This window comes from Camelina sativa, chromosome 11 (genome assembly GCF_030686135.1).
Source record: "Camelina sativa cultivar CO46 ecotype springtype chromosome 11, ASM3068613v1".
Taxonomy (NCBI): domain Eukaryota; kingdom Viridiplantae; phylum Streptophyta; class Magnoliopsida; order Brassicales; family Brassicaceae; genus Camelina; species Camelina sativa.
In genome coordinates, this window is record NC_141890.1 from 7,739,156 (window position 1) to 7,749,609 (window position 10,454).

At 39.5% G+C, this 10,454-nt stretch overlaps 5 protein-coding genes and 1 non-coding gene across 7 annotated transcripts; 3 read left to right on the top strand and 3 right to left on the bottom strand.

Moving 5' to 3' along the window:
• Positions 1 to 189: 189 nt before the first annotated feature.
• On the bottom strand, positions 190 to 2,617 carry LOC104722405 (putative prolyl 4-hydroxylase 12). Of its 2 annotated transcripts, none has more exons than XM_010440553.3 (7): positions 2,171 to 2,617; positions 1,730 to 1,849; positions 1,499 to 1,556; positions 1,372 to 1,419; positions 1,084 to 1,141; positions 778 to 953; positions 190 to 689 (listed from the first exon to the last, which is right to left on the bottom strand). In XM_010440553.3, the coding sequence occupies exons 1-7, from the start codon at positions 2,248 to 2,250 to the stop codon at positions 354 to 356; spliced, it is 876 nt and encodes a 291-aa protein (XP_010438855.1). In that variant the 5' UTR covers positions 2,251 to 2,617; the 3' UTR covers positions 190 to 353. The 2 variants fall into 2 exon arrangements, with proteins under 2 accessions (XP_010438855.1, XP_087332051.1); XM_087475925.1 differs by having other exon boundaries at positions 1,725 to 1,849; positions 2,171 to 2,536.
• Positions 2,618 to 2,761: 144 nt separating this feature from the next.
• On the top strand, positions 2,762 to 4,126 carry LOC104722406 (actin-depolymerizing factor 7-like). The gene is made up of 3 exons (XM_010440557.3): positions 2,762 to 2,956; positions 3,403 to 3,662; positions 3,772 to 4,126. The coding sequence occupies exons 1-3, from the start codon at positions 2,954 to 2,956 to the stop codon at positions 3,920 to 3,922; spliced, it is 414 nt and encodes a 137-aa protein (XP_010438859.1). The 5' UTR covers positions 2,762 to 2,953; the 3' UTR covers positions 3,923 to 4,126.
• A 21-nt stretch (positions 4,127 to 4,147) lies between these two features.
• TRNAS-UGA (transfer RNA serine (anticodon UGA)) lies at positions 4,148 to 4,229 on the top strand. The gene has a single exon. It is a non-coding gene; the product is annotated as a tRNA-Ser (tRNA).
• Positions 4,230 to 4,257: 28 nt separating this feature from the next.
• LOC104722408 (low-temperature-induced 65 kDa protein-like) lies at positions 4,258 to 6,607 on the bottom strand. Its single transcript, XM_010440558.3, has 5 exons — positions 6,412 to 6,607; positions 6,110 to 6,313; positions 5,618 to 6,016; positions 4,609 to 5,538; positions 4,258 to 4,504 (listed from the first exon to the last, which is right to left on the bottom strand). Exons 1-5 carry the CDS (start codon positions 6,488 to 6,490, stop codon positions 4,404 to 4,406), a joined length of 1,713 nt encoding a protein of 570 aa, XP_010438860.1. The 5' UTR covers positions 6,491 to 6,607; the 3' UTR covers positions 4,258 to 4,403.
• Positions 6,608 to 6,901: 294 nt separating this feature from the next.
• LOC104722409 (transmembrane ascorbate ferrireductase 1) lies at positions 6,902 to 9,041 on the top strand. Its single transcript, XM_010440560.2, has 4 exons — positions 6,902 to 7,395; positions 8,095 to 8,143; positions 8,280 to 8,479; positions 8,583 to 9,041. The coding sequence occupies exons 1-4, from the start codon at positions 7,252 to 7,254 to the stop codon at positions 8,904 to 8,906; spliced, it is 717 nt and encodes a 238-aa protein (XP_010438862.1). The 5' UTR covers positions 6,902 to 7,251; the 3' UTR covers positions 8,907 to 9,041.
• Positions 9,042 to 9,154: 113 nt separating this feature from the next.
• Positions 9,155 to 10,423, bottom strand: LOC104722410 (transcription factor LAF1-like). Its single transcript, XM_010440561.3, has 3 exons — positions 10,208 to 10,423; positions 9,999 to 10,128; positions 9,155 to 9,918 (listed from the first exon to the last, which is right to left on the bottom strand). The coding sequence occupies exons 1-3, from the start codon at positions 10,332 to 10,334 to the stop codon at positions 9,378 to 9,380; spliced, it is 798 nt and encodes a 265-aa protein (XP_010438863.1). The 5' UTR covers positions 10,335 to 10,423; the 3' UTR covers positions 9,155 to 9,377.
• Positions 10,424 to 10,454: the final 31 nt, after the last annotated feature.

A 10,454-nucleotide genomic window follows, 5' to 3' on the forward strand; every position in this document is an offset into this window, starting at 1 on the left:
AATATGGTAGTGTTTTCTTGAGACTAGCAAGAGAGAGGGACTATGTGCAGCCTCATGAATAAGAAAGATGCAAATTCTACGATTCGAGAAACATAAGTAAAATAGAATAAGACTTCGTAGATCTCAGGGAGTAAACAACTGAGTTACTTATGATCATACTAAAAAAAAATCTATAAGTGAGTATATTCCTTTATTCTAAAAAAATAAAAATCATTTATTCACTTAATTACCCCAACGACCCTTGACTATTCACATTTTATTCCATCATAAAGACAAAATAGCTCAAGTATTAAAAATGTTTCAACAATTTCCAATATGCTGAGAAGTGAGAATGGTCCACTAAGATTGAAGAATCAACAAGCGTTACAACTCTTTCTGCAAGTACCGTAGTAATCTGGAGAGCCAATCATATAGACAGGGTTTTTCTTGCATTCACCAAGCTCAGCCCATCTTGGACAGTTGTCATCTTCATCACTGCATTCCCCACTCTCCTCATTTCTTTCTTGTTTCTTGGCATAGATCAGTTTTTTCGCCACTAACAGTTCCCCTTTCACCACAGGGCATCTCAAATGAGTGCTTGTCTCATCCAAAGATGAATTTAAGTGTCTGGTGAAGAACAAAACTGCGTTTCCTTTCACTGGTCTCAAAATGTTACTACCGGTCTCTGAGCAGCTCTTTTTGGATTTCATCTGAAGAAAAAAAAGAGAATTCAACATTCTTTGTGGTGTGCCAAATAAGAGATCTTTTTGCCTCTCAAAATTTAAAAATAAAACTGACCTGTGAATTTGGGAACAGAAGGTCTCCACCTTGAGTTGTGTTTGAGAGGTAGAGAATGACGGTTGCCAGCAAAACTTCATCTTGAGATACCGAGCTAGATTCCTCTCCAAAATAATCAAGCCTTTTTGCCGACTCCTCAGACGTATAACTTCTTACCTTGATAGAGCCACTGTTTTCTGAAACATGTTCGTCAAGGGAGAAACATAAAACCAACAAGTTTGGCCAAGAAAAGAGGCGTTCCAAGAGAAACCATTAAGTCTCAATAGATTGAACATCAAGTTAAGTAAAGTTCTAGTACTTAAATACCTCTTGGGAGGAAAGTCCACGCAGCAATTTTTTCTTCAATTCCAGCAACTACTGGATCCTAGTGTATCCAAAGATTATACCAAAATAAGGAGTGGAACATAACACTATTAAGGCCATTTCGAGCAACTAAGGTGGAAACTGCTAAATAAAGGTGTGAATCATCATCTCCCATAGGGGTGACACTTAAGCATGTATCTTACAGGATACCCACAGAATGATCAAGATCATGACATCATACTTCCTGTCAAGCTTAGGTATTTGCAAACTTCAAGAATACTAAGTTCTTACCGGCACATCTAAAGCATCCCCTGAGTTAAGCACTGAAGTTTCCTTTCTCTACAGTAAAGAATTAACCATTACACACAGAACAATGTATCACTATGTATCTCAAACCGACAAGGAACGGGAAATTAACCAGAGATATCAGATGAGCACACTCTTCCTCAGACAAGAACCCGCGGTAAAGGAAGACCCTGCACATACCAATTAGTTTCAGAACCCCCCAAGTTTATCAAGAGATAACTGTTGCAAAATAATCTTTCATGTTACTACTAATGGTGCAGGCTATCACAATCTTGAGATAAAAAATACACTAATGAACAATGAATATGGTTGAAGCAGATATATAAATCAAAAAGTACCTGACCTTGGTTGCCATGAAAGTTGAAGAACACGTCTCGGATCCACAAATTTAGATCCTAAAACATAACTCCCCTCTGTATCATCACTCTTACCCATCTCTTCTTTATCTCGGAGTTCCTTCCGACTACAGAAAAAACAAAAACAAATACAAAAACTTTGAGGTACAGAAACACCACCATTATAGCTTAACGAAACTGGATTGATTGTGAGATTAACAATCTCGCTACTCCAGAATCTATTACATCTCTCATTCAATCTGGTACAGAGCGAAATGCAAGGATTTTTAAAAACTCAAACTAGAGATTCAAGTAGTGATAATCTCGAGAGGTTAAGGTTCATGTCAACAGAAACGGATGTATGAAAAATCAGAATCAGAAGAGAGAAACGAAGCGCTATGGACTATGATAGATATGATTTGCTAAAGGATGGATTTTTTGAAATTCACCTTCCACCGGAACAGAATGGAGAAGACGAAGAAGACATCATAATCATCAGAATAAGGATGATTTGGCTAAGGCAAGCCATTGCTCCCCCACTGCTACATCGCTGAAACGAGCATCATCTTTCCCAATTTCACTTAAAAAATAAAAAATCGACGATGCGATGGAACGACGTCGTTTGTGGAGTTATGTCCTTTGATGTTTTTTTTTTTTTTTTTTTTTTTTAATATATATCAATTACAATAATTAACTTGAAATATGCCAAAGTTTTAAAGTTTACCCAAAAAGTTTTTTTTTTTTTTTTTTTTTTTTTTCATTTCAGATTTAAACGTAGAATTTGATTTTTTTTTTTTTTTTTTTAATTAGTCCTTGAAAATGGAGACAAACAGATGACAATGAGCTAAAGAGATAATGGGCATGCATTTTACACGGATAAGGATAAATGATCATGCATGTGTATGAAATGTATGGATTGGATGGTGTGTACACACATATAGACGCTAAAAATAGAGTGCAAACTGTTTGAAAAAAGGATGGTTAGGCGAATTTTAAGGTTTGAAAAGGAAAAAATAAAAAACTAACGTGTGGGTGTAATCACAAAAACAGATTAGAGACCAATATTAAGGAGCCTTTAATTAGTTGTCCGAGTTCCCCTCGATCCTTTCTTCACAAAAGGAAATCATCTTCTTCCTTAATCTCATTCCCATTGGACAAATTATTCACACAAATTAAAACAACAAATTTTGTTATCTTCCTCAAGGGCTTACCATTGAAACAAGACATAAGCAATGGTTTGTTTTCTTCTTATTATTATTGCGATAAATTTCAAGGATTGTTGTTACTAGCAGGCAATCTATGTGGTTTTATCCTAGTTAGGACAAAAGATACGCGAGATTCAAATTTATGATTGCTTTAGTTTCAACATCATCCTAAGTTTTGGTTTACAACATCTGTTTTTGAAAATAATGTAAAGCTAATGATTTAAAGAAAAAAAAGGAATTTGGATGCAATGTTTATGTAATTATGTTATTAGACGTTGATCCTACCAATGTTTTTGACGTGGTTATCATTTGTTTGTATATATAGTGTATCTCATTTTAATTCACAACTAGTTAGCGTCATAACTCGATATCTAGACAAAGAATAGAACTAATGTATTGATATTGATTAACAACGTAACCCAAAATCTAGCTAATTAATTCGAAACTAATGTTTCCTAATTAATGTGAATGAATAGGCGAACGCGGCGTCTGGGATGGCAGTGGAGGACGAGTGCAAGCTCAAGTTTCTGGAGCTAAAGTCGAAAAGAAACTACCGGTTCATAGTATTCAGGATAGACGGGCAACAAGTGGTGGTCGAAAAGCTAGGAAAGCCCGAAGAGACTTACGATGATTTCACGGCTTCCCTCCCTGCGGACGAGTGCCGTTATGCAGTCTTCGATTTTGACTTCACCACCGCTGAAAATTGCCAGAAGAGCAAAATCTTCTTCATTGCATGGTAATCATTTTTTTGTTTCTTCTAATCACTCGCTTCCTTAAATTCATATTGACGTTAAATTTGATCAGTGCTTTAAAATTTGGATGATGAAACATATATATGTACATAGGTCCCCTGATTCATCAAGGGTGAGGATGAAGATGGTGTACGCAAGCTCTAAGGATAGATTCAAGAGAGAATTGGATGGCATTCAGGTGGAGTTACAAGCCACTGATCCTAGCGAGATGAGCTTCGACATTATCAAAAGCCGTGCTCTCTAAACCTTTTCAATGATCTATATCTCTCTATCCACCGCTGCTGATCTTCACAAAAAAAACACCATGTTATTGGTTAAAACTGAGTTCTTATCTGTCTTATTCATTTTATAAAACATTTTTTTTTTTTCTACTTCCGTTTGGGAGAGAAGTTGAAAACCATGTAGCTTTGTTGTGTAACTTCTCAAATAAAAGATTAATATTTCCTCCGTTGACGTGCTTCAACAAGAAGTCGATATGTCCGAGTGGTTAAGGAGACAGACTTGAAATCTGTTGGGCTTCGCCCGCGCAGGTTCGAACCCTGCTGTCGACGTATATTTCTAACTTTTGTTAGTTTCAGCTTTTATAACAAGTATCCGAACTTATTTATACGTTTTACATGGCAGTATTAGTAGTAGATACATCAAAATAAGCCATATATCGAAAAGCCACACACATTAACATGGAAAGCTTTAACTACAAACCCATATCATTAGAAAGAAGATGCTCAGTTTCCAGATTCTTGAAATCTCCTCTGCAAAGGCACAGAACCACCATTTCCGCCTCGTTGACCTGCCTCATCTCCTCCTGATAACCCCATTTTATTTCCTAATAAACCATTTACACACCAAAATCAAAACTTTTGATTCAAAAGTCATCACTAACGCTAAAAGCTGAAAACGCTATTTATAACAACAAGAAGAGGCATTTACCAACGGTGGAGCCAAGTGACTGTGAAGAGTCTTGAACAGACTGTGTAGCCTTTTGCGTCACTTCCTCCGTCGTACCAGAGAGCCAAGAAGTAACAGCTCCACTCAGCTTCTCCACCATCCCTCCTTCGCCTTCATCCGCATAAGCTTTGCCGTGTTTCATAGCTGCTTCCGAGCTCGGATCCTTAAATCCTCCTAGCCTTTTCTCCACCTCCTCCGATTGTGTCACTATCCCCTTCTTCGCCGGCCCCGTTTCTCCTCCGCCAAGATGAAGCTTTTCAGCGACCACCTCCGACAAAACCTTATCTTCCTCTCCCGGACTCAGTTTCTCCGTCAGATATTCTTTAGCCGACACGCCCTTGTCTTGTCCTGTCTCTGTACCACCGGTTCCGGAGAATGGTAATTTCGTCATTACACTAGCTCCTGTCTCTTTAACCTTCTCGTAAACTGGAGTCACCATACCTGCGACCGTACTCCCGTATCCCACACCGGAGCTATGAGTCTCCTCTCCCTCAATACGATTCTCGTGTACGCCACCGCCTTCTCCAGAGTAACCGAGCTTCGAAGCGACGGTGTTCTTCGCTGCTACAGCTTTGTCAGCTACGGCTGAAGTAGCTGATGCGATCTTATCGGTGTAACTGCCCTGATTCGACTGATACATCTCATCTCCTCTCTCCTGAGATTTCGAATCTTCACCCTCACGGTTCTGTATACCTTGAGCTCTCGTCGGCAAATCTCTTCCCAAATCTAATTCATCACTCCTCTCCGGAGACTCTTTCCTCAATCCAGATCCGTAGTTTCCGGCGGATAAATGCGTACCCATTTCAGGTTCCGATTTCGTATCAAACCCATGGCTCTTCTTCCCGAAGTCCGTTCCTAACCCTAACCTTCCAAGAGCTGAGACCGTCGTTGCTGGTCCAGTTTCTCCTGAAGCTAGATAAAGAAGAGGACACAGGTCAAAAGAGTTGTAACCCTGAAATCAGAACTTCAGAATTAAGAGAAAAGTTTTTACCTTTTCCGTGGGTGGGATCAGTAACTTTGGACTGATAATTCGACATCCCACCTCCATGAGATCCAGGAGCGGCTGGATCTTGCTCCAGTCCTCTTGGTCGCTCGATATTAACCTTACGTTGGTCTCGAGACTTGTCTCCACCAGGAACAAACGTTCTCGTCACATCTTCTGTCGCAGAGGGCAACGATACGGGCGTGTTATGCGGTGTCAACGTAGAAGCTCCTCCGCTCTCTTCTCTTTTAGGTACGCCTGAGTGTTTCACAGGATGAGACAGTGCTTCGTGGCCAACTCCTATGTTTGGCTCAGAGTGTTTCGTATGTGAAGACGGGAGAACGGGAAAAGCTTTCGTGCCTGGAGGAACTATCTCATACTTCACCGGAATGTGAGCCTTTCCTCGTGCTGTCGAGACCAATCAAACTAACCGGTCAGGTATCACCCCCCAAAACATTAACTAATTTGGTTTGGGAATAGAAATATTAAAGTGAAGCAAACCTGGTGCACCGCCGCGTATTTTTTGGTCTCTGTAGTGATCTCCATCGTCTTCCTGGTCTCGATCGTGATCATCGGGGATGTGTTCTCCACGATCATGCTCATGGCTATGTCCATGTTTTGTAAGAACGTTCTTGATCTTCTTGGCTTTTTCCTTCACTTTCTTTAGAACTTTCGATGGTCCTTTCTCATGATGCTCTCCTTCCTCTGCATCCAAAAACAGAGGAACACATTGAAAACATTCATTTCGGAATGTCAATAAAAAACAAAATGTATACATTATTGAGACATCTGCTTTCGCATACCAGGATGGTGAATCTTTATTGGCTCCTCTGCTTGATGACGAGCATGATGAGTACGTTGCAACTGTCCTTGTGAATCCATAATTTTTCCTGACTTTGATTTTGTTGTTTTCCTATCTCTGCAACCAAATTGATTCTGAGAAAACAAGGGGAGCTTCTTGGACGATTTATACAGAGTTGTAGAGTAGAGAACAAGGAGAAAGACTCGTAAGCAGAACCACCTTTGGCTATATCCTCTGTGCTCTGTTACGAAATACCACGTGTCAAGTGATGCCACGTATCAGGCTCTTGAGTGTGTACGTGGCTCTCTTCCTCTAATCATTATCCGAGAAAGACCGTCGCTGTAACCTCTTTCACAACAACGTGCCGTTTTCCAACAAAAAAAACAGCATATCGTATTTAATCCTAAACCCGAAGACGACAAGAATCGATATCATATGAATATGTGGGTTGGTCCAATATAAATGCACAAATGGGCCTGAAACAAAGATCCAGTAATGCTCTCTATGGTATGGTTTGGTTTTGTTGGTGGTAGAAAGAGCAGACACGAAGCGGAGGGTTCGATTCAGCTACCACAGTATCCACGTGGCGAAATTTCATTCGTCTGTACAAAGCTGCAACGAAAGTAGATAAAATCGAAAGGGATGGGCGAGGAGACCACGTGTCTGCGAAGAAGCTCCCACAATTGGATAATGTAAACGGAATAAAAATTAAAGGATCTGAAGATTGAGTCTTTTTCTTCTCAGAGGCAGCTGCTGAGTTTATTAGTTCCTGTCCTCCATCCAGATTAATCGGACAAAAGACAAGAAGAAGAAAGAAACACAGTTGGATACAGAGAAAGATATGGCTGTCGGGATAAACGCGATGGCGGTGACGTTTGTGGCGCACGCGCTGGCGGTAATCGCGGCGGTTATGGTGCTGGTTTGGAGTATTAGTTACAGAGGTGGATTGGCCTGGGAAGCTACTAACAAGAATCTCATCTTCAATGTATGTATGCCTTCTTTCAAATCTCCCTTTAACTTCATTAAAAGCTCTCTCCTTTATTTCTCTCTTTCTCGCGTCTGCGTTGACTCTTTTTGTATGTCTTGGCCATCTGTCTCATTCACTGATCATTTGTTGGTAATTTTACAAAACCACCTGATCCTAGTTCCGATTTTCAAAGATTGATAGTCTTTTCTAGCTGACTTCTTTTTATCCTTTTCTCAGTACTGTTTTCTAAGTGAGTGAGAATCCTCTTGTTATCTTTATATTTTGTTAAAGTTGTAAAATGGGTTTTTGATCGCTAGTCAGATAACTCTAGTTTTGTAAGCAATCTTCCTCTGGTGTGTCCCAAGTTTTTGCTATGAAGGTGTCTTAGGATCCATGAGTGTTGTTGTTGAGGGGGTCGTATTCAGTTTATTACCGTGTGAGTCAATGTACAGAAGATGATGTTTGGTCTTCTTGTTTTGTTTAATAGATGGTATCCAATAAAGAAGATTTTTTAAAAGTTTCTATTGTTAAGAGGAAAAGATACTAACATTCAAATATCAACATGATCTTTGTCACCTTAGCAAAGGGTCTTCTCTTCAGTTGTCTTTATTAGCCATAAAGATTGTAACAAAAAGCTTGTAATCTTTTGTTTCACTACCTTATTTGCAATCTGTGTCTGTGTTCTGACACATTTTCGTTTCTTGTTATGTGGTCCAGCTGCATCCTGTTCTCATGCTCATTGGATTTATAATCTTGGGAGGAGAAGGTAACGATAACAACATCTGTTGAACAACGATATAAATAAAGATATCACTTTCATTTTGATCTTGGTTAGTCCCGTTAATGGTCATCATCATTTCATTCCATATAATCTTGGTCTTTTTTGGAAATTGGAAACGCAGCCATTATAAGTTACAAAGCGCTTCCCCTGGAGAAACCAGTGAAGAAGTTGATTCACCTTATACTCCATGCCATTGCTCTGGCTCTTGGGATCTTTGGCATCTGCGCAGCCTTCAAGAACCACAATGAAAGCAAAATCCCTAATCTCTACAGTCTCCATTCCTGGATTGGAATTGGAGCCATTTCCCTTTATGGCTTCCAGGTATAATTCCATGGCCTTTTTAGCTCCACTAGACAATTCTTTCCCCATTAAAAACATGTAAATCAATTCAAAGATAATCACACGAGTATTTTGGACTTTGCAGTGGGTGTACAGCTTCGTAGTGTTCTTCTTCCCAGGAGGATCAGCGAATCTGAGAAGTGGTTTGCTTCCGTGGCACGCAATGCTCGGCCTATTTGTTTATATACTTGCGGTTGGGAATGCAGCTCTAGGGTTTCTGGAAAAGTTGACTTTCTTGGAGAATGGAGGGCTTGACAAGTATGGATCCGAAGCATTTCTCATCAACTTCACGGCCATTGTCACTATTCTCTTTGGTGCCTTTGTGGTACTCACTGCGTCTGCTAAGTCTCCGTCACCTTCCTCCTCAAATGATGATGATACTGTTGATTACAGCTACTCTGCTATATAAATAACACTTTCTACATTCCACTTACATCTGAATTCCCCCTTGTTAATTCTGTCAAACTCCATTTATATATGTAGCTAAAAGCTTTGTGTTGTACGCTACTTCTGGTGTGTAAAATCTACAAAAACTTTTGATGAATCTTGCTATACTTTTATTGCCATTGCTTTGAAAAACCTCTCATCATCGAAGTATCATATATAAGTGTTGTACTGTTGTTAGGTCTAAGCTAGTGTAGTCGGTTAGACAACCCATTTTGAGCCAAAAAAACAACTTGAGTGGGAATATTCATTAACTTTCACGAGCTTTGCGTCTCCTAATTGGTGACAAAGTATTTAGACAAAAATGAACACTTTTCTAACTTTCGTTTTCCCCTTTTTGGTCAACCGTAAAGTTTCGTTTTCCCTTATAAATATGATTGACAGTACATTAGAGCGCTGTTGATGAAGAAAAGAATTTAGCAGAAGAATTACAATCTCAGGACTCTCTTTGAGACTCATGCTTCTGAAACTTGGAACCAAACACGACGTCGTTAAGAGTCCAGTTGTTGTTGTTGATCATCATCTCGTTGTAATGGAATCGATCAACATCACTTGTTTCTTCATAATCTGAGACATTGTTTTCGACATTTGGAGCTTGATTGTGCTTAGAGTCTGTAAAAACAGAGGAATCATCGGTATGGGGATCCGAAGAAGAAAGCCATTCGTTGAAGAAAAGCCTTGGAAGCTCAGGAGCAGAAGAACTTTGATAGTTGTTATTTCCGTTACTTTCTTGTGATGGAGATGAAGATTTGTTCTCTAGGAGTCTCTGGAAAGAAATCACATGATTCGAGATCAAGGTTTCCGGGTTTCTTTTTCCACAAGAAACAAGTGATGAAGAAGGAGAAGAAGAAGAGGATATAAATTTTGGGTGCTGCAAGTTCCGAGACTTGAGCCATCTCTTTTTCAAATGAGAATGCCAATAGTTCTTTATCTCGTTATCTGTTCGTCCGGGCAAGAATTTCGCAATTTGCGACCACCTAAATACACCTTTATCATTAGTCTCTCTTTTAACTAGCATCCTAAAAACAATAGGTTTAGGTCTTGGGGTTATGCTTACTTGTTACCCAAGGAAGAATGAAACGTCAAGATGGTCTCTTCTTCTTCTGCGCTAATCATTTCCCTCTTCAAACCTGGTCTTAGGTAATTAATCCATCTTAATCTGCAACTCTTCCCATTCCTTTGTAACCCTATCAAACCAAAGTTGACTAAATTAAGTAATAATTTGGTAGCTGACAAACTAGTACAGAAGAAGATGAAAAGAGAGACCAGCTTTGATGGGAACAGTGGTCCAGCAAGAATGACCATGAGAGAGGATGCAACTCCTTAGCTTCTCGTCTTCTTCGGGTGACCATAACCCTTTCCTCTGTTTCTCTCCAGATTTCGTCTTCGCCATCACTCTATCGTCTCAATTAAAGCTGTCCCTGATACAAGAAAACATGTCTCAATATTATGATGATTGAGACAACATATATCACCAAAATGTCTACAGATAGAGCCTACATACTTAGTGTTA